The sequence below is a fragment of the Lethenteron reissneri genome, chromosome 12, assembly GCF_015708825.2.
Source record: "Lethenteron reissneri isolate LAM-NWPU_2019-01 chromosome 12, ASM1570882v1, whole genome shotgun sequence".
NCBI lineage: Eukaryota > Metazoa > Chordata > Hyperoartia > Petromyzontiformes > Petromyzontidae > Lethenteron > Lethenteron reissneri.
The window spans coordinates 12,069,884-12,097,581 of record NC_083790.1 but is presented as its reverse complement, the minus strand read 5'-3'; the positions used below and the strand labels follow the sequence as shown (position 1 = coordinate 12,097,581).

The 27,698-nt window shown below is 44.1% G+C and overlaps 1 protein-coding gene across 4 annotated transcripts; it reads right to left on the bottom strand.

Moving 5' to 3' along the window:
• LOC133341911 (shiftless antiviral inhibitor of ribosomal frameshifting protein-like) lies at positions 1-26,788 on the bottom strand. 4 transcript variants are annotated; one of them, XM_061550734.1, is made up of 8 exons: positions 25,747-26,784; positions 18,758-18,896; positions 14,838-14,890; positions 11,687-11,770; positions 10,806-10,961; positions 8,551-8,687; positions 1,547-1,698; positions 1-522 (listed from the first exon to the last, which is right to left on the bottom strand). In XM_061550734.1, the coding sequence occupies exons 1-8, from the start codon at positions 25,801-25,803 to the stop codon at positions 320-322; spliced, it is 981 nt and encodes a 326-aa protein (XP_061406718.1). In that variant the 5' UTR covers positions 25,804-26,784; the 3' UTR covers positions 1-319. The 4 variants fall into 4 exon arrangements, with proteins under 4 accessions (XP_061406718.1, XP_061406719.1, XP_061406720.1 ...); XM_061550735.1 differs by having other exon boundaries at positions 8,581-8,687; positions 25,747-26,780; XM_061550736.1 differs by lacking the exon at positions 10,806-10,961 and having other exon boundaries at positions 25,747-26,788.
• Between the last annotated feature and the right edge of the window lie 910 nt (positions 26,789-27,698).

Below are 27,698 nucleotides of genomic sequence, written 5' to 3'. Positions count from 1 at the left end.
AAAAAAATGGTCAAATATCGTAAAGCAGTGTTGTTCACGAGGAATGTTTGACCATACTCCACTCAGCTTGTCAGTGCGGTTTAACAAAGGGGGCATCCAGGACCAGTTCAGATACCACTCCACACTGCTTTTTAGTGGTGGCCGGGGATCGAACTTGCTTCGCTGGGTTCACAGCGCAATGGACAAAAACCACCGCACCGTTCATCCACCCCCATCTTCGATAAACAAGGGATCATCGTTGGGTTAAAAACACGACCCAACGCAAAGGAGCGGAGGAGGCTCGCGCGCGACTCGTGTTCGATCCCTGCTCGCGGCACGGTCAGTGGTGCCGATTCTCGTCCTCCTCCAAGAGGTCCTGCTCGATGAGGACGTCCTCGTGCTCCACGAGGCTGCCCTGGCTGATGCACGTGGCCACCGTGGAGGCGGTGCTGATGTGCGGCTCGCTCGCGTGCAACACGCGCCGCCGGCGCCTCACCTGCAAGGTGCGCGGGTGCACACAGTGCGTCCCGGTAACCCCGGGGCCTGCCACGCGCGTTCATGGTGCACACAGCACACGGATGTTAGCCTCTCGCCGCACTACCATCATCGTATCGCAGTCATCTACGGTTGGCCACGTACGGTGCGAAAGAAGTTCTATCACCACTGCCATCATTACAAAGATGCTCACCGCCATCGTCGTCAGCCAATTCCTATCGTCTGTCCTCACCACCCCCATGATTAGGCAGCCAATCTCCGTCTCTCATGATTGTCATCCAATGTCAACCATCTGCCGAGACTTGTCGTCATAATCATAACTTCTTTCCCGCCGTACGTAGAACACGTGCTAATCGGGGGTGCGGGGGTTGGACAACAAACTAAATAGGATTAGTTTAAGTGTCGCTCATGTTAACCTTGGCTGAGAATTAAACTTAGGGTCACGGAGTTTTCATGAGTGGTACGTGTTAAATGCTACTGTATTGCTCCACCCAAACAATTACAGCAACAAAACTTATTGAGTTGGTTATTTATGCATGTCGTGATATTTTAAAGTGAGGTTTGTGTTTATATTATGCTGATAAAACGATAGCGGTATAGAGAACGGATCAGAGAATTATGTCGATTCACTCACACGCTTTACTTAAGTGTTAATTTCTTCATCGGGATCTGTCGGTAACTACCCCCGGACCAATATGCTGCCTTGCCCAAATCTTTTTTTCTATCACAGTTGCTTAGCACAGGCCCACAATTCCCATCGGCCATCAACAAACATCACTCCTGAAGTAGAAAAAAATAATTAATATATTTCTTGCATTGAGCGAGGTTACAAGATCTTGTGAAAGAGATGATGGGAGGGAATGCCGGCATCACGGTCAAAATTTTGGAAATTGTCTGCAAAAAACACTCATTGGGAGAAATGCACAGCAAGATCGCCCCCCCCCCCCACCTTCACCCGCGAAACTCCTGCGGGTCTGCGAGACAGAGCAAATTCGATTCGATCGTCGCTTATAAATGCTAGCGGCTCGCGAGAGGCGACGGAGTGGCGTTGTGGCCCTCCGGCTGCGCTCACCCTGGCGGTTGTAGCAGTCCTCGGCCATGCAGCTGTGCTGCTGCCCGGAAGGGCGCGCGGCACTGTGCGTTTTGGGGCGCTGCACGCGCGTGGGGCACACGCCGACCTGGCACTGGTAGCACGGCGATGGCACGCCCATCTGTCCCCAGCCGCTGCTCACAAACAAGCAGAAACACATGAATTTTGATTTAAAGCTTTCGTGACTGCAGGGATTCATCTTCTTGGTTCTTTCGGTAAAGTCACGTAGAAGGGAAGTAATAAAATAATAATAAAACAATTCTCACGACGTTTCGGCCACAACGCAAGCAGCCGTCCTCAGGTGAAAACCAGGTCCGTCGAGGCGACAGAGTCTGAATGAAACAGCACATGAGCTTGGAGCATATATAAGCTGGGCGCATTGACAAAGGAATTTGAAAGGATCTCAAAGTTATGTGGAAACCCTCCCCGTAGAGGCGGTTGAATTTTGATTTAAAGCTTTCGTGACTGCAGGGATTCATCTTCTTGGTTCTTTCGGTAAAGTCACGTAGAAAGAACCAAGAAGATGAATCCCTGCGTTCAAAATGCTACAAAAAATACACGCAACGCTGATTTAAATTCATCAAAGTGTCATGTCCTCTTCTCTCCCCCCCACCCCAATGTGTGCACTTAATACTATAGGGTCGGTAGATACTAATATTATAGCGCTTAGATAGTATGATTGTAGCGCAAGCGGGAGGATGGTGGGGGGGTAGCGGCCCAGCCCCCAGCCTCTGCCGGCTGGGCAATCTAGGCGAGGTCGGGGGCTCTGCACGGGACTAGGCCTCACCACGCCACTCTGTCAGGTGAGTACTTTCTGCTATAGAGTCGATATATCCGGCTATAGAGTCAGCATGTATTACTGTAGTGGTAGCAGGTACCACCACAGTCAGTATGCACTGCTGTAATCATAGCAGGTACCACCACAGTATGCACTGCTGTAATCATAGCAGGTCCCACAACATATGCACTGCTGTAATCATTGCAGCGACCGCCACTGTCAGTATGCACTGCTGTAGTGAAAGTAGGTTCCACCATAGTTGGTATGCACTGCTGTAGTGAAAGCAGGTACCACCAAAGTCGGTATGCACTGCTGTGGTCAAGGCAGGTACCACCACAGTCAGTATGCACTGCTGTAGTGAAAGCAGGCACCACTGCAGTCAGTATGCACTGTTGTAGTGATAGCAGGAACCACCACAGTCGGTATGCAGTACTGCAGTGAAAGCAGGTACAACCACAGTATGCACTGCTGTAATCACAGCAGTTACCACCACAGTCAGTATGCACTGCTTTAATAGCAGGTACCACCAGTCAGTATGCACTTCTGTAGTCATAGCAGGTACCACCACAGTCGGTATGCACTGCTGTAGTGATAGCAGGTACCACCACAGTCGGTATGCACTGCTGTAGTGAAAGCAGGTACCACCACAGTCGGTAGGCATTGCTGTAGTGAAATCAGGTACCACTACAGTGGATATGCACTGCTGTAGCAATATCAGGATACCACCACAGTCAGTATGCACTGCTGTAGTGATAGTAGATACTGCTATCGAGTTGGTAGATACTGCTAATAGAATTAGTAGATACTAAAACAGTCAGTATATACCACTACGGTCAGTAAATACTGCTACAGTCAGTAAATACTACTATACAGTCAGTAGCTACTACTGGCTCAGTAGATACTTCTGTACAGTCAGTAGATACAACTACAGAGTCAACAGATACTTCTTATTCTTGGTTCTTTCGGTAAAGTCACGTAGAAGGGAAATAATAAAATAAAAAATAACAATTCTCACGACGTTTCGGCCACAACGCAAGCAGCCGTCCTCAGGTGAAAAACAGAGCTGTCGGAAAGACAGCATCCTAATAAATACTGCTAAACTTGGCAGCGTATTTTAAGCTGGGTGGGAGGAGGAGAGCGCCTTGACAAAGGAGTTTACATATCAACAGAGGAATTTAGCATGTTGATGACAAATGCAGATATGGGTTTAGTCACTCCTTGTGGAATGTGTAGGCGGTGGGGGGTTTAAAAGTCATATTATGCTCGTGTATTATGTAGGATTACCAGTAATAAAGGAAGGTAAATTTAATAATAAAAAACTGCAGCAGCCAGCAGTGTTTATTAGGATTCTGTCTTTCCGACAGCTCTGTTCTTCACGTGAGGACGGCTGCTTGCGTTGTGGCCGAAACGTCGTGAGAATTTGATTGTTTAATTTTTATTATTTTATTATTTCCCTTCTACGTGGCTTTACCGAAAGAACCAAGAATATTAATCCCTGCAGTCACGAAAGCTTTAAATCGAAAAATAGATACTACTTACTCTGTTGTATGTAGGGCATGCAGGTATATATCCCTACGCGGGGGTAAATATATTTTTTTGTGGGGGGTGGTGGTCGCAATTTTCGGAAACCTTTTAGATCAACTATTTACCCCCCACTTTCTATAACTTTTTGGACTTGTGCAAGCTTCTTATAATTTTGTTGGTGGAGAAATGGACAAACGGCTCACCGGGCTTTCACAATACCTTAGTATCTGTGTATGTACTGTATATGTAAGGTTTTTAAGAGAAGTTTTGAAATATATTTTTCACCCGGGCAACACCGGGTACTTCCCGCTAGTCTAACCTATAAAAGTATTTTTTTGTCTGTCTGTCTGTCCGTCTGCGCACGCGCGCTTGCGAGGCATTTGGCTCTCAAACGGTGGGGTTTATGTGAAAAAAATTAGACAGGTACCACGACGTAAGCCCCGCGGTGGGCAAGCGCTATTTCCATTTCCCGTCCGTCACTTTTAAATTTGTTAAAATTGTGTTTTTGTGTGATTTCTCTTTATTTATATATTTTTGCCACCGACCGCGAGACAAAGCACGCAAATGCGCATTTCTCGAACACTGGACAGGAGTTGCCCTAGCAACGCACACATGATCGCTAAGAATTTCCATTCACGTTACAATGCTTAAAAACTATACACACAACGCTGATGGTTCATTCTTCACAGTCTTATGTCCCCCCACCCCAATGCGTGCAATTACTGATATAAAGTCGTAGATATTAATATTATAGCGCTTACATAGCATCATTGCTGCGTGGGTGCGGAGAGCGGCCCAGCACCCAGCCTGGCAATGTGTCACCATCCTCCGGCTGGCAATCTAGGCGAAGCGCAGGCTCTGCACAGGACTAGGCCTCACCACGGCAATGTAAAGTACAATTTTATTGAATCTTTCGCTAAGAACGCAGTTCATTGTTTACTATTATGAAACTAATAAGTTGCAAAATATTACAATAATGTTTGTGTGCAGAAAATAATTCATTATTAGGTTGCTAAATATTTTTTAGGTGTTTTTATGACGATGCGACGGTGTATTTACCAGTCTGTCCTCTGGCCTGCTGCCTGCCGATTAATTAATGTCAGTGCACTGGCACTCTATTATCTACACTGCTAATTTTGCTTTTGTCCATGTCAGTATGCCAGTCTATAATCTGTTGCCTGCTTCTTTACCATACTCAGTGTACTGCCAGCCTTTCATGTCGACTATATCCTGCTTTTTCAGCTGCTGACCGTATTGCTAGCTTTATATGTCGACTGTAGCAATGCTTAGGTCATTGAGTCGACATACTGGCAGTCTATAATCTAGACTGTAGCCTGCTTCTCAACTTACCTGTGCATACTGCTGCTCTTTAATGTACACTAATTTTGCTTATTTCTTCAATGCTTTTATATTGTTTCGATTGCTCCACGTCACACTATAGTACTGAGAGCTGATTATCTTGTTATACTGCTAAATACGTTGGACTTTTCTTAGCTACAGCCCATTCCATTTCGTATATTGTTTTGTCACATTCGTAGGAACATCACCCATTTAAATTTTGCCGTACTACACCTTTACTTTCCACCAAAGCGGGGAGCATGCAGGGAGGTTCAATGCCCCAAATATTGTTGACCTTGCTTTCTTACGGTGGGTGAGGAACATTGTGAAAGCGACATTGTTCTTCCATACCAAGAAAACACCATGGCACGATTCCTGACACTAAACAGAGCATACGATGCCCTACAATAAACACATTTTCCTGTCACAAGGCCAAGATGGGTACCATGTCAACATTCCTCCAATTACAAAGCTGTAGGACAAAGACATTCTCACAAACGGTCTCCTCTAAAAAAACTTGTATTCCTTCGTGATCATGGACAGAGGAGGGAAACCACATATTATGGTGCACCAACCTCTTTCACCAGTATGTTTTCGATTAGAATGCCAACATTGACAGTGAGCACCTTCTTTACATTCAACTGACTCAAACCGCCTGCAGGTGAACAGTATGCTCATCTCTGGGATGCCATCCAATTCCGAAGGAGATGCAAACGGTCACAATGTGGGCTGATTAGTTATTTTGCCTTCATCCTTCACAGCTTCACCAAGATGCATGCATGATAAAACTCACGATGCCATGAGTACATCAGCCAATATGCCATGCCTCATATCTTCATCACCTTCACTTGCAATCCCAAATGAAAGGAGATCCAGGTTTAACCTTTATACAAACCACAAACCACCAAACAGACATGACATCTTAGCGAGGCTCTTAAAACTCAAAGTTTATACCTCATGATGCTTATACGACCAATGAAGGCGGCATCTTTGGATAGACAAGCAGTAACTTGCACACCGTTGGGTGGCAAAAACGTCGTCTTCCTCATGCTCACATTTCGCTATGATGAGGGAAACAATTCATGCCAGTCACATTGACACATTTATCAGTGCTGAGCTACCTCACCCCCATTAAGACCCTGCACTTTTCTATGTGGTCTGCAATCAAATGCTCCATGGCCCATGTGCCAGTTTCTATCTAACTGCGCCATGTATGCAAGACCACAGGTGTACCAAGAGGTATCCACGGAAACTACTTGAAAGACACTCAGTCGGCCCATGATGGCTATCCTCTATATCACAGAAATACTGAGCATGGTGGATTTCAAACAACGCTCAGACCTGCCACTAAACTCGCAAATTAAGGTTCACAACCGTGGATCGCTCCCTACTGCCCTCTTCTGTGCAAGATCTTCCTGCTCCACTTTAATGTGAAATTCGGCTATTCTTAAAAAAACCATCAAATATCTTTGCCAATACATCAACAAAGGCTCTGACATGGCTGTCTTTGCCTTACAAAACAGAGGGCAAGTGTGCATGAGCTAAAACAGTTTTTCCAAGGAAGATACATCAGCAACCATGAGGCAATTTGAAGAATTATTGGCTTCCCCATCCATGACCGTCTCCCCACAGTCGTCCATTTGGCACTTCACCTCCAAAATGCTCAACGCATCTATGTCACCAAAGGAAATGCCCAACAGCAGGCCCTGGCTCCACAATATACCACCCTTATGGCTTTTTTTGTTGGTGCCCAAGTGACCCATTTGCTGCAACCTGCTCTACCATACATTCCCTCCTACTATACATGGACTGCTAAAATAAATGGAAGCAACGTGCTGCTGATGGTTCAATCTGATGCCTTAGGACGAGTCTACACAGTTCATCCCAACAATCAGCAGTGCTACTTTCTCCCAATGCTTCTCCATGTGCCAAAGGGCACAAATCTTTCCAAGACCTCTAAACAGTGGAAGGAGTAGTCTGTCAAACATACAGGGAAGCTTTCAATTTTCGTGCAATTCTTGTGCATGATCACCATCTTCATAAAGCTATGATAGAAGCTTCTGTTGGTCAGTACCCTTTCCAACTGACATTGCTCTTCTGCATAAATCTTCAAGTTTGCAGACCCATCTAAACCCCATGGGACTCTGGAAAAAATACAAAGAGGGCATGAGTGAGGACATCCTCAACAGAGCTCAATGAGAAAATACAAACCTCAACGTCAACTTTCTGATGTCATCTTTAAAACAGGCCCTCATCCTCCTTCAGACAAACTGCACTCCATTGATGGAATATACCTCACATATATGGGACTACCAACACCCTACAGGGACAACCTGCATGCCCTTGCTCAAGAGATCCTACGTGAAATATGCTATTATGCTTTAGAGGCTTCTTAAATTTAGTTAGGAAAATTAACCAAAGCTGAGGGATGTACAATAGAAGCCTACACGAAAATCCTGGAAGACATTGAGCCGGATCGATGCTCACAACAACGAGCGGAGCGCCGGGTGGATAATGGCGGTTGTTGTTGTTGTGTGTAAGTCCATGTGTGTGCGTGGGTCCATGTGTGTGTGTAAGTCATGTGTGTTTGTCTTAGTCGATATGTGTGTGTGTAAGTGCATATGTGTGCTTAGGTCGATGTGTGAGAGTCTACGTATGTATGTGTGAGTCGCTGTATGTGTGTACGTCGATTTGTGCGTGTAACTCCATGTGTGTGTATCTAAAGTAGATTTATGTGTGTGTGAGTCCATATCTGGTGTGTGGGTAAGTCGATGTGTTTGTGTGTGTGCGTCGATGTCTGTGTTTGTTTCTAAGTCGATGTGTGTGTGTCTTTTTCGCCCAGGCAACGCCGGGTACTACCGCTAGTGCTCTATATTTACTACTAGCGTAATCATATACACAATACATTGCGCTCATTATTTTTTTTTAATTCATTTCTCATCATCAGCAGCCATGTTAAATCCACTGCCGGATGAAGGCCTCCCCCAAGCATGCACCATCTGTCACAATTGATAATCCACCGAGCACTAGCACCTGTGCGCGAGCCGATGTCGTCACTCCATCTCCGCAGTAGATGTTCTCTGAGATGCGTTTCATTCCTTTACTGCTGCCACTATCTGTCCTCAACACGAGTTTTGTAGTTCTAAACGATTTGCTCTCAGTTTGCTTTCACACCCCCCCCCACATTTTTTTTCTCCATCACTATGCAAATGTATTGAGTGGTGACATCCTTTTCAATGGTTTGCTCCTCTCGTATTACGATATAATATATTTTTTATAAAACACCGGTTCTCATGCGCACACACGCACACTCGCGTAAGCTTTGCGAATCAATGCATCAATACACATAAAAGCTGTCCCTTTTATCGCCGACAACCTGAAGGTGTTATTGCAGTTTGTGCAGTTGAAGAGCGCTCCACTCCCCCACTCCCTGTCCCGTGGCACTGGCTGGTACTTCCTTTTGCAGCGCCTGCACTGGGACACCTGCACAGCAAAGACAATGAATGATCCACACCCCGATCAGCAACGGTGGAAGCAACAGAAGTTGTTGGGCGGTGGCATTGCCGAGCGGTTGGCGCATTTTCCGCTCGTTGGAAGGTTCACAATTCATCCCCGTGGCCACTCTGGTTAATGCCGTGGGTGTATTACCAGAAAATATATGCTGTATGCTCCACAGTGGATGTGACAAATCCCGTGACGTGATTAGGAAAAAGAGTAGGCCACATGCACTAGGGTCATGGTTCAAATAAATCCAAATATTTGCAAATTACTCAATTGATAAAACCCATAGAAACATTGCCGGCAACTGGCAAACTACTACCCACTTGCAGCTTGGGGGTGTGTTCACCTTGTGCCATATGGGGACAGCTGCCATCAGAGGCTCCCCTGGGCTAAAAATAAAGTTAAGTATTGGAATGATTGAGATGAGATGGAAGATGCGTGTTTCTGAGGCAAGAACCTTATAAATCAGAGGTCGGGAACCTTTTTGACTGGGAGAGCCATAAAAGCCAAATATTTCTAAATATATTTCATTGAGAGCCATATAGTATTTTTAACGTATAATAAATTAAATATGTCTTACTTTTAATGCGACTTCTGGTGCTACATGGTTTTGCTGATGGCCTTGTAGTCTGGTTCGTACGTGGTGAGGTTGAGCTTCGTGCAGGCGTGACCCGTGAAATTTATCTTCAAAACTAATTTCTGTTTACTTTAAAATGACACAGTATTATTAAGCAATATGACAAGTGTTTAAAAATCAGTTCCAAACTGATTTTTTTATTATTATTTTTTCTTTTTTCAACTCAAAATTGTCTGGGAGCCATATACCGTCACTGGAAGAGCCATATATGGCTCGCGAGCCATAGGTTCCCGACCGCTGTTATAAATGGAACTGCAAATCCTACTCAAGCTAATTTATATGAGACAACGTTCCAACCCACTGCACACTCACTCTTTGCTTTCACCTAAGGTATGGGCTTCGAGGGAAAGACTAGTAAATAACACTGGTCAACAAAAAAAAAACATTTTTTTCTGGCCTGGACTTTTTGCATCTGTTTTAGACTAATTTCAGGTGCTGATTCCAAATATGATCTCAGATTTGCTCTATCACATCTCATTTTTATGCTATCAGCATACCCCATTTTCATTGATTTTACCCAAAATTAACTATGTCACTTATGATTGCAAGTTGTTGCGAGTCAGTGACTGCTTTAGTGTTAAAATATGGTGCTGTATTTTTAGGATAGTGTGTTTATAATATTATTTTATGTAGATATCCACATTTATTTAATATTTTTCTTCTGCAGTTTTGATTGAAAATGCAATATTTGATATCTCAAAACCTGATGTGATAGACAAAAACTGATGCCAGATTTGGAATCAGCATCCCAAAATTACCTTAAAACCGTGGGAATACCTTATGCCAGAAAAAGTGTGTTGACCAGTGTAATACATGAGGGAAAAAAGGTACAATTAGTTCAGGGACGATGAAAGATTTGAGAACAGAAGTAGAGTGAGCAGTGTGGGTGGCAGGTGGAATTACTTATAGACAGTGGAGGAAACAAAGGAGAAGAATCAACAGAGTGGGTAGAGATTTACTGGAGAAGATGACAAATAAGACAATTGGGAATCAATTCATGATTGATCTTGAAACAATGAGGGCAGTCTTGTAGCTGATCTGACAGTGGCTTGGCAGCCAGTGAAGCGATCTGAAGATTGGGGTGATGCAGTTGCACTCATTACACACAAAGTGCCTGCCACAAATGAACCACAATACCTTGCTGATTTCGTCGCAGTGGCTTTTGGCTAGCCATTGAACAAATACAGTCACTGTATTACACGCTTTCAGATGCGCTTCTGCAACCGTCTGGAATGCTCTTGCTTATGATATACGGAAGCCACTGGAGCTATGCACTCTTAAATCATCTCGATTGAAATTTTCTTTTTTAAACTGCTTTTTGTGTTTAGTTTGTTGTCCTTCCCCCGCATCTACGATTAGCATGGTTGGTTACGTACGGTGCGAAAGAAGTTCAACATACATACATTTACAGGCGGGTTAAAGCATGGTGCAGATTAGTCTCGTGCTGGGATTGAAGTTCAGACCATTTTCCGCTGTGGCACGCGTCTCCACCACACGCTGTCGCAGACGCTGCACGCAAACTGGCAGTCATCGTGCGGCAGCTCATTGTTCGCCAAGTTTTCGAACATGTTGAGGTTCTGCTCGGTCAGCTCCAGCACGCGTAGCCCGTTGGCTGCCGCCTACATAGGTGAAACACATTTGAACAGATGCAATCCTGACGAAACAAATTCAGTGGCTGCATGAGTTTAGTTAGGGAAATTCTATCTGCTCTGGTACAATCCAACTAAACACATTTTTTTTTCCAAAAAAGGCCCACTGAGCTATATAGATATTTTTCAGAAGCAACCTGGCCACAAATGATAGCTCAACGAAGTGGCTTATCACATGTAAATTTATAGAAGCCAAATAATCTAAACCAATGTTTCTAAAGGTGGAGAGAAAAACCGGAGGACCCGGAGAAAAAAATCCACGGGAGAACATCCAAACTCCAAATATGAACGCGTCAGTATCGGGATTGAACCCACGACTCCTGTATACCAGGCGAGGTAGTTAACATCTGTGCCAAAATTTCATGAAAGAAACCTTACATTTTTATGAAAGTGTAGTTTTGTTTTACAAAGCCTACATTTATGCCAACATATGTATTGACATTCCTACATTTAAAAAAAAAAATCGTCACCGTTTATATATTTTTGCTTCTTTTACAACTTATCTTCTAATTGTGCTTTTATAATGTTTGCCACAGCGACTGGGCTCTTCACATTATTAATTAAGTGTCCATTTTCATGCTAGATTGACTTGTTTAACGTGTTATATGTTGGCACAGATCATCTCAAAGCTATTCATTATATGCCACGGCCATGTGCCGCTGGAGTCGACTTTCCACAGTGATGTAATTAACAACCTGAACGTCGAAATCCTGCATGGGATCCCTTTGCCTGGGCTCTGGTGGCAGCGGGACATTCATCCGTATCCGACGCATAATGTTCTGAAAGAATAACAAACACGGGTCAAGGGCTGACTCAGCCCAGTATTCCTCCCAGATGGATAAACATTCGTATCATAGTGTGGAAGTCAACAGTAGTCATCATATCATGGGACCTTTTTGTCAGTATCAAAGTATGAATAATAAGAGGTTTTACCTTTTCTGGCAATAAAGGGTAAAACCTGACAATAAAGGATAAAACCTATTCTTATTTTGCATACTTTTTTTACTGGCAAAAAGGTCTCATGATATAGCTACTCACCCCGAGCTATGAATGCTCTCATACGTGCATTTTCTTTGTACTGTCTGCCTTTTGGCATTCTCTGGTCTGACACTGGTGAGACGATTCCATAAGGAAGGCTGTCTCTGGTGTAGGCCAATCAGTTTCAAGGACAATGCATATATTATCAGAGAAAGTTTGTTTGCATGTTCACCACAAGTACATGTGGTCAATACAGACCTGATGCCTTGTAAAATGTATCTATTTGGTGTTTGAACATCTTAACAACTGTTTTTTGCCACAAAGGATAAAACCCATTCTTATTTTTTATGGTAGTCATCACATGGGGAGACTGGCCTGGCCAAGGAATGTTAAACTTCCAACACTGGCAAGGGACCGTCGATAAAAGATGAATGCACCCAATGCTCACTTGAGCATGGATACAATTTGAATTGAGCACAATTACTCACCACATCCAAATTGTATTTGCTCAGGGCGCTGCTGGTAATTAGGCCACTGAGTCACCTGGCCACCTCTTTTTTTGCCAATGTCAAACAGTTTCAATGTCCAGTATTGCATTCTAATGGACCGATACAAGTCCAGAAGTAAAGTATGTTGTCTCAGAAAACCGACTAATACAGGGTGTTTCAAAATTATGGACCCAATTTCAAAGCAGTATATTTCACGATGGCAACATGTTACAATTACACAAAAAGGTCATCCAGATTAGTCGCTAATGGTGGCACAAAAACACGGTCTTTGACGTATCCTCACAAGAAAAAGTTGCAGGGTGTGATGTCTGGGGATCTTGGGGGCCAAGAGTGTAGCGCCAAGTCTTTGGGTCCCATACGACCTATCCAATGTTGAGGCAGTGTGTCATTTAGAAAACGTCGGAATCTTCATCAAGTTGTGGAAAGAGCCATTTCTGCAGCATTTCGAGATACGCTTACCCCGTAATTGTGTTTCCCTCGAAAAAGAAAGGGCCATAAACCTTTCTTTGAGAAACAGCACAAAACACGTTCACTTTCGGGGAACTACGCTCATGCTCTACAGTTTCGTGTGGATTCTCTAATCCCCATATGCGCACATCGTGACCGTTAACTTTACCGCTTAGATGAAACGTTGCTTCATCACTAAAAATCAAACACGGTAAGAAGCTGTCGTCCTCCATGTTCTGTAACATCGCATCACTAAATCTACATGCTTTCCTTTGTCACCTGCGCGAAGAGCCTGTACCATTTGCAACTGGTATGGCCTCTTGATTAAACATTGCCTTAACACACGCCAGACAGTCGTATGAGGGATCGCAAGTTTTCGGCTGGCACAACGAGTGGAGTTGCGCGGGCTACGCAGAAAACTCTCTTGAATTCTTCTCACGTTTTCCTCTGAGGTGCGTGGTCGCCCTGTGCTCTTCCCCTTACATAAACAACCTGTTTCCTCAAATTGTCGGTACCAACAACGAATGCTCTTTGATATTGGCGGATCAATGCCAAAACACCGCTGAAACGCACGCTGCACTGCAATTACGGATTCAGGTTTGCTGAACTGCAGAACGTAAAATGCCTTGTGTTGCGGGGTCGCTATCTTGCAAATGATTGAGGCTAGGGGCTGTTTGTGCACTGAAAGAGGCATCTAGCAGTAATCATTTGAAACTCTATGCCCTGCCCTTTCAAGTGGTAAGAGTTTCATTCATGGGCGGTTCATGGTTGCAGAGATATAGCGATTTCAAATCGGGTCCATATTTTATAAACACCCTGTATATTGCAGTGTTGAAACGTAAAACATCCACATATTTGAAATCAACTCGATGGTACATGAGTTTGCTTGCTTTAAAAAATGCTGCTGGATGACAGTCTGGAAGGTTCTGAGATTGATGTCCCAAAATAATTTCATGTGGACAGACACAACAAAGGCATATTTGTTATTATTACCCATAATGCTCCACAGAAAAAAATTACCAGATCTCATCAAATCTCAGCTGAGCCTGGATAGTGCTTGGATGGGTGATATCCATGGCCCAAGGACACTGTACTATACGCTGTCGACAGTAGAGGGCAGTGCACCTTATCCAATCCACAGTGACCAGAGCGGTGAGGTATGATCGAATATGATTCATGGACTTCAACTTGTGGAGAGGCTCTTGGCTAGTGGTGTACTTGACAAAAAACGGCGATGCATGTACAATGTTCCACAATGGTGTGTGGTTTAATTCTTAACTATTGTAATGTATTTGTATTTAACCAGGTAAGGCCCACTGAGAAATGTAGCTCTTTTTCAGAAGAGACCTGGTCACAAATGATAGCTCAACGAAGTGGCTCATCACGTGGAAATGTATCATAGCCGAATACTATAAAACGCATGTTTCTAAATGTGGAGGGGAAAACCGGAGGGCTCGGAGAAAAATCCACGCGACAACGGGGAGAACATGCAAACTACTAATATACAGGCATCAGGGTCAGGATCGAACCCACGACCTCCTGTATACCAGGCGAGGTAGTTAACATCTCACCACCATAGCCCCCTAGTCAGTTCTATACAACACAGCATTGCTTTGTAGCACTAGAAAAAAGTCCATTCTGAAGGTGCAGGGCACTTTCCAATAACATTTGGCAACCCAACATTATTAAATTTTTCTTTAACAAATACTGCTGGACTCTAAAACAAAAAGCCCATAAGCTGATGGATTTAAACATATAATTATAGGTGCTGTCGTATTACTCTACAGGTAGGTGTCTCATGTACCCAATGGCTCCATCTTGGTGTGATCCACAAACTCCACCTCCAAGTCACAGGCGTGTGTCACCACATCTCGTATTTGTATGAATTAGGTATTTTATCCTCAGCCCTTACCTGTATGGATGGGTTGTTGAGGAGCTGCCTGTCTCTTTCATTCATCTGCAAGTCTGAGCACAACAGTCATTAATTATATATATTGTAATTTACAATGTGTATAACGTTGTTTATGTGCATCTCAATAGGCTGCTAAGCGACGGGTCCTACCACTGTAAATGATGAGGGAAAGTGCAGGAACATGCACCTGCATATCTTGCTGTGCCTATTATCCCAATCAAACCATCGCAGGCACGGTGATCATCAGAGTTTGCCTCTTGGAGGTCTCATCATTCCATCTGCCATGTGCTGGTGACCGTGATTTAGCCAAGACTGCTCCATCATCGTAGAACGAATGATTTGGCGATGCTACTTTGATAGTGGTGGGCAAGCACAATTAACAATAAACTCAACATCATGGTACCCCATGAATAAATGTTATCAATCGGCTTACCTTCAGGCAAGCATCCCCCTCCCCCCAATGCCCCCCCCTACCTTGGCTCCCCCCCCTCTTACCCAATATAGCCGCGTCTCTCTATTAGCTCGCTTCACTTACTACAGCGACTTTGGCTGTAACGGTTCCACCTGAAAACGGAAGCTTGTGTTGCCTCCGAAACGTCGTGATTTAATTTAGTTGATTTCATTAATTTTTTTTACCTACGTGACTTTACCGAAAAAACCGAAGAGTATCAACATAATTCGTCCATCACACTGCTTTAAAATTAAACATAAACTAGCCTTTTGCCCATCCAAGGACGGGTGTGTTGCAGTAAATCTGAAATTTGCAAGCAAAAAGCAGACCACGACGTGATATTCATTGCATCCATTCGTGTGCAATCTGTAAAGAAAGAACCAAAGAGTAATTCCTGCAGTCACGGAAGCTTCAAATAGAATTGTAATGCTGTGCAATGGTTATTAAGAATAATTTGTGTCATATCATGCATTGAATGCATTGTATGGGCAATATGAATAACCTGCAGTTAAGCATAGCATGAATAATGTAAAATAATGTGTATATATGCAGAACTGTGAGCAGTTTACAGGAGATTGTGGGTTCGATCCCAACCCTGACACCTGTATATTTGGAGTTTGCATGTTTTCCCCGTGGTCATGTGGATTTTCTTCAGCACCTCCGGTTTTTCCCTCCACATTTAGAATAAACAGGCATTTCAAGTATTTGGCTGCTATAAATTTCCACATGATAAGCCACTTCGTTGAGCTATCATTTGTGGCCTGGTCACTTCTGAAAAAGAGTTATATACAGTGAGGGAAAAAAGTATTTGATCCCCTGCTGATTTTGTACGTTTGCCCACTGACAAAGAAATGATCAGTCTATAATTTTAATGGTAGGTTTATTTGAACAGTGAGAGACAGAATAACAAAAAAAATTCAGAAAAACGCATGTCAAAAATGTTATAAATTGATTTGCATTTTAATGAGGGAAATAAGTATTTGACCCCTCTGCAAAACATGACTTAGTACTTGGTGGCAAAACCCTTGTTGGCAATCACAGAGGTCATACATCTCAGGAGGGATTTTGTCCCACTCCTCTTTGCAGATCTTCTCCAAGTCATTAAGGTTTCGAGGCTGACGTTTGGCAACTCGAACCTGCAGCTCCCTCCACAGATTTTCTATGGGATTAAGGTCTGGAGACTGGCTAAGCCACTCCAGGACCTTAATGTGCTTCTTTTTGAGCCACTCCTTTGTTGCCTTGGCTGTGTGTTTTGGGTCATTGTCATGCTGGAATACCCATCCACGACCCATTTTCAATGCCCTGGCTGAGGGAAGGAGGTTCTCACCCAAGATTTGACAGTACATGGCCCCGTCCATCATTCCTTTGATGCGGTGAAGTTGTCCTGTCCCCTTAGCAGAAAAACACCCCCAAAGCATAATGTTTCCACCTCCATGTTTGACGGTGGGGATGGTGTTCTCGGGGTCATAGGCAGCATTCCTCCTCCTCCAAACACGGTGAGTTGAGTTGATGCCAAAGAGCTCCATTTTGGTCTCATCTGACCACAACACTTTCACCCAGTTGTCCTCCGAATCATTCAGATGTTCATTGGCAAACTTCAGACGGGCATGTAAATGTGCTTTCTTGAGCAGGGGGACCTTGCGGGCGCCGCAGGATTTCAGTCCTTCACGGCGTAGTGTGTTACCAACTGTTGTCTTGGTGACTATGGTCCCAGCTGCCTTGAGATCATTGATAAGATCCTCCCGTGTAGTTCTGGGCTGATCCTCACCGTTCTCATGATCATTGCAACTCCACGAGGTGAGATTTTGCATAAAGCCTCAGGCCGAGGGAGATTTACAGTTCTTTTGTGTTTCTTCCATTTGCGAATAATCGCACCAACTGTTGTCACCTTCTTGGTTCTTTCGGTAAAGTCACGTAGAAGGGAAGTAATAAAATAATAAAAATAAAACATAATAAAATAAAATAATTCTCACGACGTTTCGGCTACAACGCAAGCAGCCGTCTTCAGGTGAAGAATGAGACACTACCAAACTAGGAGCTTATATATAAGCTGCGTTGAAGGTGGAAGAGCGCCTTAACAAAAAGAATGTGCATATGAAGAGGAATTTAGCATATTCATGGAAAATGCGTAGGCGTTGGGCGGGGGGGTTTCAAAGTCATATTATGCCCATGCATTATGCAGGATCAGCAGCACCAAGGGGGGGTGCAGGGATTAGCAGTAACAAAGGATCTTGTGTTTAATCAGGATTTTGGAGATCTTTTTTGTGACCCCAGCAATGTAGGGTAAGGTGATGGTCTTGAAAGGCTCCTCAACAGGATCCTTCTTGATGGATGGAGTGATGGCTTTGCGGATTGTGTAGTCGGAGTAACCATTAGCCTTAAGAGCTTGGCGTACGTGTTTGAGTTCACTGGCAATGTGTTCATGGTCGGAGATGCATTGGGCTCTATGATATAGAGTCTTGATGAGGGAATTCTTCTGGGATGGATGGTGGTGGGAATCCGGTTTTAGATAAGCATCCGTATGGGTGGCTTTCCTGTAGACAGAGTGGCTCATTGAACCATCAGGTCTCCTTTTGATTAGGATTGATTGTTGTCACCTTCTCACCAAGCTGCTTGGCGATGGTCTTGTAGCCCATTCCAGCCTTGTGTAGGTCTACAATATTGTCCCTGACATCCTTGGAGAGTTCTTTGGTCTTGGCCATGGTGGAGAGTTTGGAATCTGATTGATTGATTGCTTCTGTGAACAGGTGTCTTTTATACAGGTAACAAGCTGAGATTAGGATCACTCCCTTTAAGAGTGTGCTCCTAATCTCAGCTTGTTTCCTGTGTAAAAGACACCTGGGAGCCACAAATCTGATTGAGAGAGGATCAAATACTTATTTCCCTCATTAAAATGCAAATCAATTTATAACATTTTTGACATTCGTTTTTCTGGATTTTTTTGATGTTATTCTGTCTCTCACTGTTCAAATATAAACCTACCATTAAAATTATAGACTGATCATTTTTTTGTCAGTGGGCAAACGTACAAAATCAGCAAGGGATCAAATACTCTTTTCCCTCACTGTAGCTCAGTGGGTATTTTGCATTCCAAGATATCTGCAAGTTGCAGGGAGGGTGTCTCATTTACATCTGAATATCGGAACGCGCAAGCGGCTCAGCGTTAATTTTATTTAGAGAGGCATAGCATGGTTGTTTTTAAATACATTGTACTCACTGCAGAGAACTGTAGATATACGACCGCAACTCTATGACAGCTGACGCCAAACTGTGCCACACGCCCTCCCGCGTGGCCTTGTGGGAGCCTCAGAACCGATAAAGATATTTTATTTTTACTTCTGGTTTCTCTGTCATGACGTACACATATGTCATCGGAATGGGAAAGGGGTTAATAGGTTAGTTTAATTTTACCACAATGAGTGTGTTTGCCAGCCAGGTGTGCGTCGAGCATGACTCATGCGTTCCTCACCTTCTCTGTCCATGGCCAGGACGATGTACTTGGCCACGCTCTCATACTGCATCTGGAAGCGCAGCATGAGGGCAGCCGCTTTCTCGATGGACACCTTCCCGTGAACTTTCTCACGCAGCCGCCGAATACTCTTCTCCATCTGTATGTTCGGAAAACGCCACAGCAGCTCAGGGAAGGTACGGAGATTTCATTGGCGTATGCTATTGCACTGGGCGGCAGGACAGTCTCAACACGTGTGCCTCGCAGCAACAGGGGGCCTTGGGTTCGATGCCCGACTCGGGTGCCTTTCTGTGTGGAGTTTGCATGTTCACTCCCCCATTCTGCATGGGTTTTCTCTGGGTTTGACAATTTCCTCCCATAGCTCAAAAAATCATGCAATGTAACTGGTATTGGTCAACATTCCAATGCTAAAACATAATCTGTAAATTATTAAATTGGATTAGGCAAAATAGCAACATCGACCCAACTGCAACAAAGTTAACAATTCTTGAGACTCAGTGGGCCTTTTCTGGGTAAACAAGCACAATAATAATTATTGAAACTCATTTATTGGCATTGTTCCTCCATCCTAATGTAGGAGCGTCCTGAAAAAGAGTGTTGAGACTCAGTGAGGCTGTCCTGGCTATAGGATATTGCGACATTGTTATGAAACCAAACTATTTTTTACCAGATAAAGCCCACTGAGCTATTAGCACTTTTTCAGAAGTGACCTGGTCACAAATGATAGCTCAATGAAATTTATAGCAGCAGTATACTCTTCAATGCACGTTGATTCTAAACATGGTGGGAAAAACCGGAAAAACCATAGAAAATTCGACGCGACCACGGGGAGAACATGCAAACTCCAAATATCCAGGCGTCAGGGTTAGGATCGACCGACTGACCTGCATACTAGGCAACGGAAAAAACATCTCACCACCGCAGCACCCTGACTATGAACATTGAAAAGAGATCTACTCCACACAGAGTGTACATATCTTCAGATGTGTTGCCAACTTGACATTAAGTTAATCAAGGACGAATGCAATGTTTTAAGTTGGTGCTGACATTGTTTATACATATACAGTCGTGTACGTTCTCAAATGTTATGGCACAAGCAAGTGAAGCATTTTTTACTAAAGGATGTGTGTATAAAACTTGATTTGAAGCTTTCGTGACTGCAGGAATTACTCTTTGATTCTTTCGGTAAAGTCAAGTAGAAAGAAAATAAATTAAATAATAGAATACGACGTTTTGATTGCAACACAAGCAACCGTCATCAGGTAGGAATGAATGAGAAAACAAACCTAGTAAACTTGTAATGCAATATAACACAGAGAGTCGGCTAACACACCAGTCAACACCCTACCTAGTTGATTACGTTCTTCCAAAGATGGATCAATTTCAAAGAGAGAGACAAAACAGAGACACGGAGACATAGACACACAAGCAGAGAGACACACACATAGACACACAGAGAAACAACGCCCGTGTCGAGGCCTTAAATAGAGAGAGGGGGGGGGGGGCAGAGAGAGAGGGGGGGAAGACTTTACCGAAAGAACCAAAGAGTAATTCCTGCAGTCACGAAAGCTTCAAATCTAGTTTGAACTACTTATATGGGGAGTATTTCCACACAACTCACACTTAACTTCTAATTTAGCAATCTTTGGTAGAACGTAATCAACCAGGCTATGCGTTAAATGTGTGTTAACCGACTCTCTGTGTTGCATTGCATTACACTTCCAAATTTTACTAAGTTTGTTTTCTCAAACTTCCTATTTCTCTCTATAAATTTTGCCATGCTTGTTTGTTTATAGGTCCATTTTCTCTCCTCCGGCCGCTACGGGGAGGATTTCCACACAACTCTGTCATTGACATGTTAATTTATCTACCCCAACCCCCCCCTGCAGAGGCATTTTAGCCAAATCCATTACCGTGTGATTTGTGCTCATCGCACAATGGAAAGTTGCACGATATTTTAACTCTATTACTTCATAAACAACACAAAAAAGAGTTTTGGATATTTGATATATTAAACAGGATGCAAGCTCATATGCTACTACCGTAGAGCATGCTTATCGGTGGCCCACTTCCCTCCTGTATGCCACAAATATTTGCTGTACTGTATGTTTCTTACAACAGCACTTTTATTTATGGTGGCAATCACTGACTTTCTAACGATGCAAAGTTGTCCATTCTCTCCTGCACGCATCTTCAATAAATGACACCAAAACCACCTATATACGTATATAGAGGACAAACCTCTACAATTCATCCCAGGGTTAGGGTTAAAAAAGAACCTAACTTTTGTCAATCCACGAATGGATGAAGGCTTCCTCATGCCATGCTGGTCATTGGGGTAGCTTCATCTTATGTTGAGTTTTCAGGTCCATACGGCGTATAGCCTTTTCAATACGGGCAAATGTTTTTTGTCTATTTGTTTGTGTTTCTCCCTTGCGATGGGACTTTGTCAGATGAACGTTGAGATGTTTTAGGGGAAAAGGGTGACCAATAAGGTCTGAATTGATCTGTAATAAGGTAGGGCACTGATAAGGGGTTGACAGCTATGCTGCGTTAACTCACTAAAATGACTGTGGCAAGGTGAACCACCTGTGCTCCCGACTGCGCTACCTTTTCGTGTCGAATAGTCTTTTGGAGAGCAAACCTTTTCATTGAAATACAATTAGATTGTATTTATTCAGAGTCTAATTATACAACTGCATCTCAAGATGCCTGTACAAAAAAAATGTGTGACATGCGCATCGTGTAACGTTAACTTCTGGGGAAAAAAATATATCGATTCATGCATACACAGTAAAGTAATTATTGTCTATATTCTATGGAAGAGATATAGTGTAGCCAAGGCAGAAGAGGAGCGACACGTCTTAAGATTAGATTAGAACAGGGGCAGGGAGTTTATGTTCGTCCACAAAGATGAAAGTTGCAAATTTGAAGACCCCAAGAAGGGCCATTGCCCGAAACGTCACCTATTACTACTACGTACATACTGCGTCTCATTTAGGCAGTGCTATTGACGAATGTGATGGGTTTTATTGGAAGGTGAAAGCTTTTAAGCTGAGCTTTATCGCGACTCGTGCACTCGTCATTCAACCCGACCGAGCTTGTCCGAGAAGTAAACAAAACTAGATTCCCGTTATAGAGAACCCTATCGCTGCATACTACGTGTACGTTATAACCGCAATGTTGAGGGTATTTATAGGATTCTGTGATCAAAGCATTTTTTAACGCGGTTCAATGAAGACTTGAGCAAATTATGATGAAAAAAGCGTATCAAGTGCAATGCAGTGCGGTGGATGAAGTTGAAACATTCCGATCTTTAGAAAAATGTGGGTACTGTCGTTTGTTGTTTATGCTTTTGGAGTGTGTCCTGGCTGTGAGGGATTGGGGTGCTTGTGTGTACAGTGTGCCTATGTTATGAACAAGGGAAGGTGAGGAGATCGTGGTAGGAGCCCTTTTTCTGCTCGGGTGTCCCAGGGGCACGATACCTAAATTAAGTCCTGCTCATATTGAAGTGGTTTCCATTTAACATATACAGATGTGCTCATGAATAATGGATGTCGACATTTCATCTTCAAAATCGTGCCACTTCCCCGTCAATTAAGTACAGTACCGTACACTACTGTATAAAACGTGCATTTCCATAGGTCCCTTTATCAGTCTTGCAGAGTATGCCCTCGGTACAGCACAAATCACACTTTACCTTACACAAAAACCACATCCCAATGCCTGTGAAGCGTAAAATCAGAATCAATATTCATACTGGAGGAATCCGATGAGCTATGAAGCTGTTATTCACATGTCCAGTAGGCCACTATTCACAATCTGCTGCAGTAGCACAATTAATGTGTAGAATGTTTACGCAGCGATGCAATGTACATACTGTATATGATCGATGTGACTGACAATGGAAGTGGCACAGCAATCTCATGTTACGTGCGACGAACTGTAAAACAAGATTAAGGTGCAGCCCTGTAATTACTTGTCCCTCTCCACACAGGCCAGACGTCTTGGCAGAGGTGGGATTGCCCACACTCTACCTCACCACACACTCCCAGCCAATCGACTGTTTGTGTAACCCATTTATACTGTTCGGTGGACAGAGAGGAAATTTAGACATTTCCCAATGTTTCAATGGGAGATCGAATTACAATTCCGTATCTAGATTGCACAACGACAAAACATATTGTGTACATTGTGCAAGAGCGCAGCTGCGTGGTCAACACATCTACGCCTCTGTATAAGGAACGAAACAGGAAGACTTCTCCACAAATCTGGCTGTCGCCTGATGAAGCTAGTTGTAATTACTGGCGAAACGTTATACTCTGATTGTAAATGTTGTGGCTTGGCTCTCCAACACACCGGTGTGCTGTACTAGTGACGAATTGGCATGTTCTGTTTACGTGACAACCCTTACTAGTTGGCTGTGTCGGGTGGTGGCGGATTTTTACGACACATTTATATATTTACGCGATCTAACCCAAAACCTCTATTATGGACTCTTTAGGTTCACAGGTTCGCCTCGTTCCCCCTGATGCCGTACAGCCCAGCCGAGCCACAACCCTGACCGCGTTACACTGACGGCGTTGACCGAGACAGCCAACAACTATCCGGCCGCGCAATTATCGAGTGAAGGCGGCAGCGACAAAGGCGGCGAAAACGACAGCGACGATGAGACGAGTCTACTCCCAGAACCGGCAGCCCGGAGCTCCCGCTCTCTGCTGCTTTTATGCTACTTGGCGTAGGCTGGCTCCACCCTGGCCGCGCCTCCCTTCTCGAACCCACTAGCAGGTTCCTGGGCTTCCCGATGAGGTCTTCCGTGACGCTTGCCCCAGTTCCTCCGCCCTGCCGGCACACCCGTGTATATGCTCAATGGCGTGTGTGCTAACTGTCCATCGCAGTTGTCGATGCTGGACAGCAGTCAGAACTATGTCACTACATATTCTTGGTTCGTTCGGTAAAGTCACGTAGAAGGGAAATAATAAAATAAATAATAATACAAATATAGAACAATAAAAATTCTCACGACGTTTCGACTGCAACACAAGCAATCATCATCACACCTGATGATGATTGCTTGTGTTGCAGTCACACCTGATGATGATTGCCTGTGTTGCAGTCGAAACGTCGAAAGAACCAAGAATATGAATCCCTGCAGTCACGAAAGCTTTAAATCTAAATTTATGTCACTATACTTGTAATACTGCAGTGATAGAAATAAGCATAAACAAAATGAGCAAATGCTTAGGGTCACAAGAAGCTCAAGGGCACCAGATTTTATGGGAACAAGAGGCGTGCACTAAATATCTGCCGAGTACAATATATCTACATTCATGCTCTCTCACCATCTGCTATGAACAACATATCCAGCTTACATCTCTCTCATCTCACTACACAGCTATACTGTCCGCACCGCTCGTCTCTCCTCCCAAACATCAATGTTGCATTTCTCTGCATTTATATATTTTCGACGCGTTTCATCTCTAGCTCTCACTGTCTCTTGTCAACACACCATCTCCACGTCTCTGTTTTCTAGATTGGTTCCGACACCTTCGTATCTCTAGTTGTCTATATTCGCATTGTCATCTCACTCAAGAGTGAGTTTTACTGAAGTCTACTCAGTAATTTGTAAAGAACATTGTATTGTTGGAAAATGGGACAAATTAAAACTCTTCCAGAACAATACTCCAATCAGAAACAGTGGCTTCCCTCATATTGTATGTACTGTGCATTGAAGTTCCTCACCTACAAACAAGATACAACGTAATTGTCAAAGAGAACATGTCAAATAACATACATACTTGAAAATACTGTGATGGAAAAGTATTACATTTTTTATTCGCATTATCATGCAAATTATTTAATGGTTGAAACGCCTGAGTAACCAAAAGGTCACGCTGTTACTGAAGAAAGGCCTCGTTTTCCCTGTCAGCTGATGCATCAGAATTCGCAGGGGAAGAAACACAAATTCCGAGTCCAACTCAACTGGTTCAGAGCACGCCAAACTGGACGAGCATCTGGTTGGGGTGAATCAGCGGTTCAGATCGCACGGCTTGGCAGACACAGCACTATCGACACCAGCTCGACTGTGTTTTGTTGTTGCACAGTCAATAATCGGTGGTTAGATTTGACATTGCTGTAATAATAAAGTGTTAAAACGCGTGTCAAGGACACAGTACAACCAGCTGTTGTTGTTTTAATCGCCTCGGAACAACACTTGCATAACAAGGCTTTCCTTCATAAGAGGTTTTTGGGTTAGATCGCGTAAATATGTAAATGTGTCGTTAAAACTCACCACCACCCGACACAGCCAACTAGTAAGGGTTGTCACGTAAACAGAACGTGGCCAGTTCGTCACTAGTGCAGCACACCGGTGTGTTGGAGAGCCAATCCACAACATTTACAATCTGAGTACGACGTTTCGCCAGTAATTACAACTAGCTTCATCAGGCGATAGCCAGATTTGTGGAGAAATCCACCTGTTTCGTTCCTTATATAGAGGCGTAGATGTGTTGACCACGCTTCTGCGCTCTTGTACAATGTGGGGGGGGGGGGGATTACTGAGGCTACGTACATTATGCATGCGCATTATGCGAGCCCTTTGAACTTATCCTTTCTCCCCCCCAAAAAAAACGCTATTATGGTTGATATTGGTCGCGAAAGCCGACGTTCCTTAACTTCCCACATGTGACGAAATCGGTGCATCCCTGGGTGATTTTGTCTCGTGACAAATGTGTCTACCTTACATGGTACAACATATGAACATCGGGGCAGCATAGGCACATCCACAATTACTCTATACGCTATAGGCACATCCACAATTATTATATAGCCACATTTTTGACGTTCACGTGCCTAACGAATGATTTCCCGACATCACACGACTCAGAGCACGCACACGAATGCCAGCGAGACGTCACACACACACAGCCATCACGTGGAGAGGCGACAGGAGCGCACAGCTGCTCATCGCAATTCACAGCAACTCGTACCATGATCTCTTCGGCTGGAATGTGTTCATGCCGTCTGCGTGGGGCGGCCCTGGCCATCTTCTCTTCGGCTCTGCGGCTAACTTAATTAACGCTTGCCTTGATTGGTCTCGCCAGCGGTTGTTGTTGTTGTGTGAGCTGTTTTTGTTGTTGTTGTTCTGGGTTTTCTCGTCGGAGGAGAGCGCTGCGCGTCTCTGACAGTCGGGGTGGTGGGTTGGAGCGAGTGAGTGAATGGGTGAATGCGGAAGCGAAACTATGGAATACGGGTTTTTAAAAAAAAGGCGGCCAAGGAGATCGCAGAGGGCGTGAAGGAGGAAGAACGGCCGAGGGAAAGTGGGGGCTGACTAATGAATGTGGCTCAGGAAACGGGCACCGTGGCGGAGATGAACGCAGTGAAGCTCGGCTGAAGAACGCGGGCGGAGTGACGGCGGTTTCGAGGGGGCCTTCTTCAGCCACTGTGCTAAGACCAGGAGGCCGACAATCAAAATAATTAGAGACATTTTAACAAAAATCGGCTAAAAAAGATTTCAAGAGCCGCAATGCACGTGAATACGAGTCACGAAACAGTTTGGCTTAAGACAGATCATGGCGAGCTCTTTACTTTCATTGTTTAACTACGAAATTAAATACACCCTTTGAGACACGGAAAATATTGCCTCTTTTGCAACGGGGTTACAGATAGAACAAAATTACTTGATGACTTGTATATGATTCCAAGCCATTTCGAGACTGTTAAAGAATGCTTTAGTTGATTTCATTATTACGTTTTGACAATTGTCTCAATGGGCTCCCATCTGATTGACTACCATGGCAGATGTGGAAACAGTACTTAATGTTCTAGTTTATAGTTTAATGGATTGATGGAATATTTAAAACTGTCCGGTGTCGACTGTGGACACCCAGAAGCGATCATTGAACATTTGACGACTCAAATCCCGATTCATAAACACAAATGGAGGCATCATCACGGTGATGCACCACTCCGCTACTCCTGACCAAATAATCTGGCTGAATCGCTTCAACTTAAAGTTATAGTTGTCGCTCTACATCAATGGTTCTTAACCTGGGGTGTGCCCGCACCTCCTGGGGGTGCGAGATTCCCTTTCTGGGGGTGCCAGACATGGCAGATTTCTTTAGAAGGTAAATCATCGAAACACAAATTAAGCACTGGCACGTAAGTACAACTACTGTGTTTCATCAAACCTATGTGTTTATTAACATTATATATATATTTTTACAATTCAAAACCAAAGGGGTGGTGCAAGGCTGCAGTAAAGGTTAAGAACCAATGCTCTACATCAACATCAGCCATACGGCGAAATAGAAGGGTACCTAGCATATTCCTGGGGAGGGAGCTGGTAGGAACGTTGGGTTGCTCGGTCAATGGCCAGGGTCAACGGCGGCGTGGTGTATTCCGCAAATATGCCCGACTGAGAGGGCGGGCACAAGCCAGCGTGAGTAGGTTAAACGTTTAATTTTATAAGAGCATCACGGGGTGACCAGCCCCTCCCCACCCTCCCCTCCCCACCCAGCCCCACCCTCCCCACCCAGCCCCTCCCCACCGTCCCCTCCCCACCCAGCCCCTCCCTCCCCACCCAGCCCCTCCCTGCACGACGGACGGACGGACACAATAATCCCCCGTGGGCTGGTGTAACTAGGAGGTTCCTACCAGTAAGAGTCTCTGCTCTCTAGTTATTTGTGATAACCCTACACGTGTCTACATGGGATACGCAATTCCCTTTGTACCGGCAACGGGCAGACCCACACACAGCTCAATATTTACCGTGTGCTGAACTAACGGGCTTAACTCGATGGTGCGACACAAATTAGTTGTCTTAGTTCAGGGGTCGGCAACAAAAATAACAAGAGGAGCAATTTTTTTCGAATTCGGTAGAAAAAAAATACCGTAAATATTTCAAGAGCCACCAGAATGCTTGTGAATCAAGTCACCAAGC

What these genes read in the sequence shown, in the direction of transcription:
- LOC133341911 (XM_061550734.1), bottom strand. Translation starts at nt 25,803, where the DNA reads ATGGCCAGGGCCGCCCCACGCAGACGGCATGAACACATTCCAGCCGAA. An exon ending in TCAACAACCCATCCATACAG is followed by an intron (nt 11,771 to 14,837) that starts GTAAGGGCTGAG and finishes TTATTCTTTCAG; the next exon opens with AACATTATGCGTCGGATACG. An exon ending in GCGTGCCACAGCGGAAAATG is followed by an intron (nt 8,688 to 10,805) that starts GTCTGAACTTCA and finishes TTTGCTGTGCAG; the next exon opens with GTGTCCCAGTGCAGGCGCTG.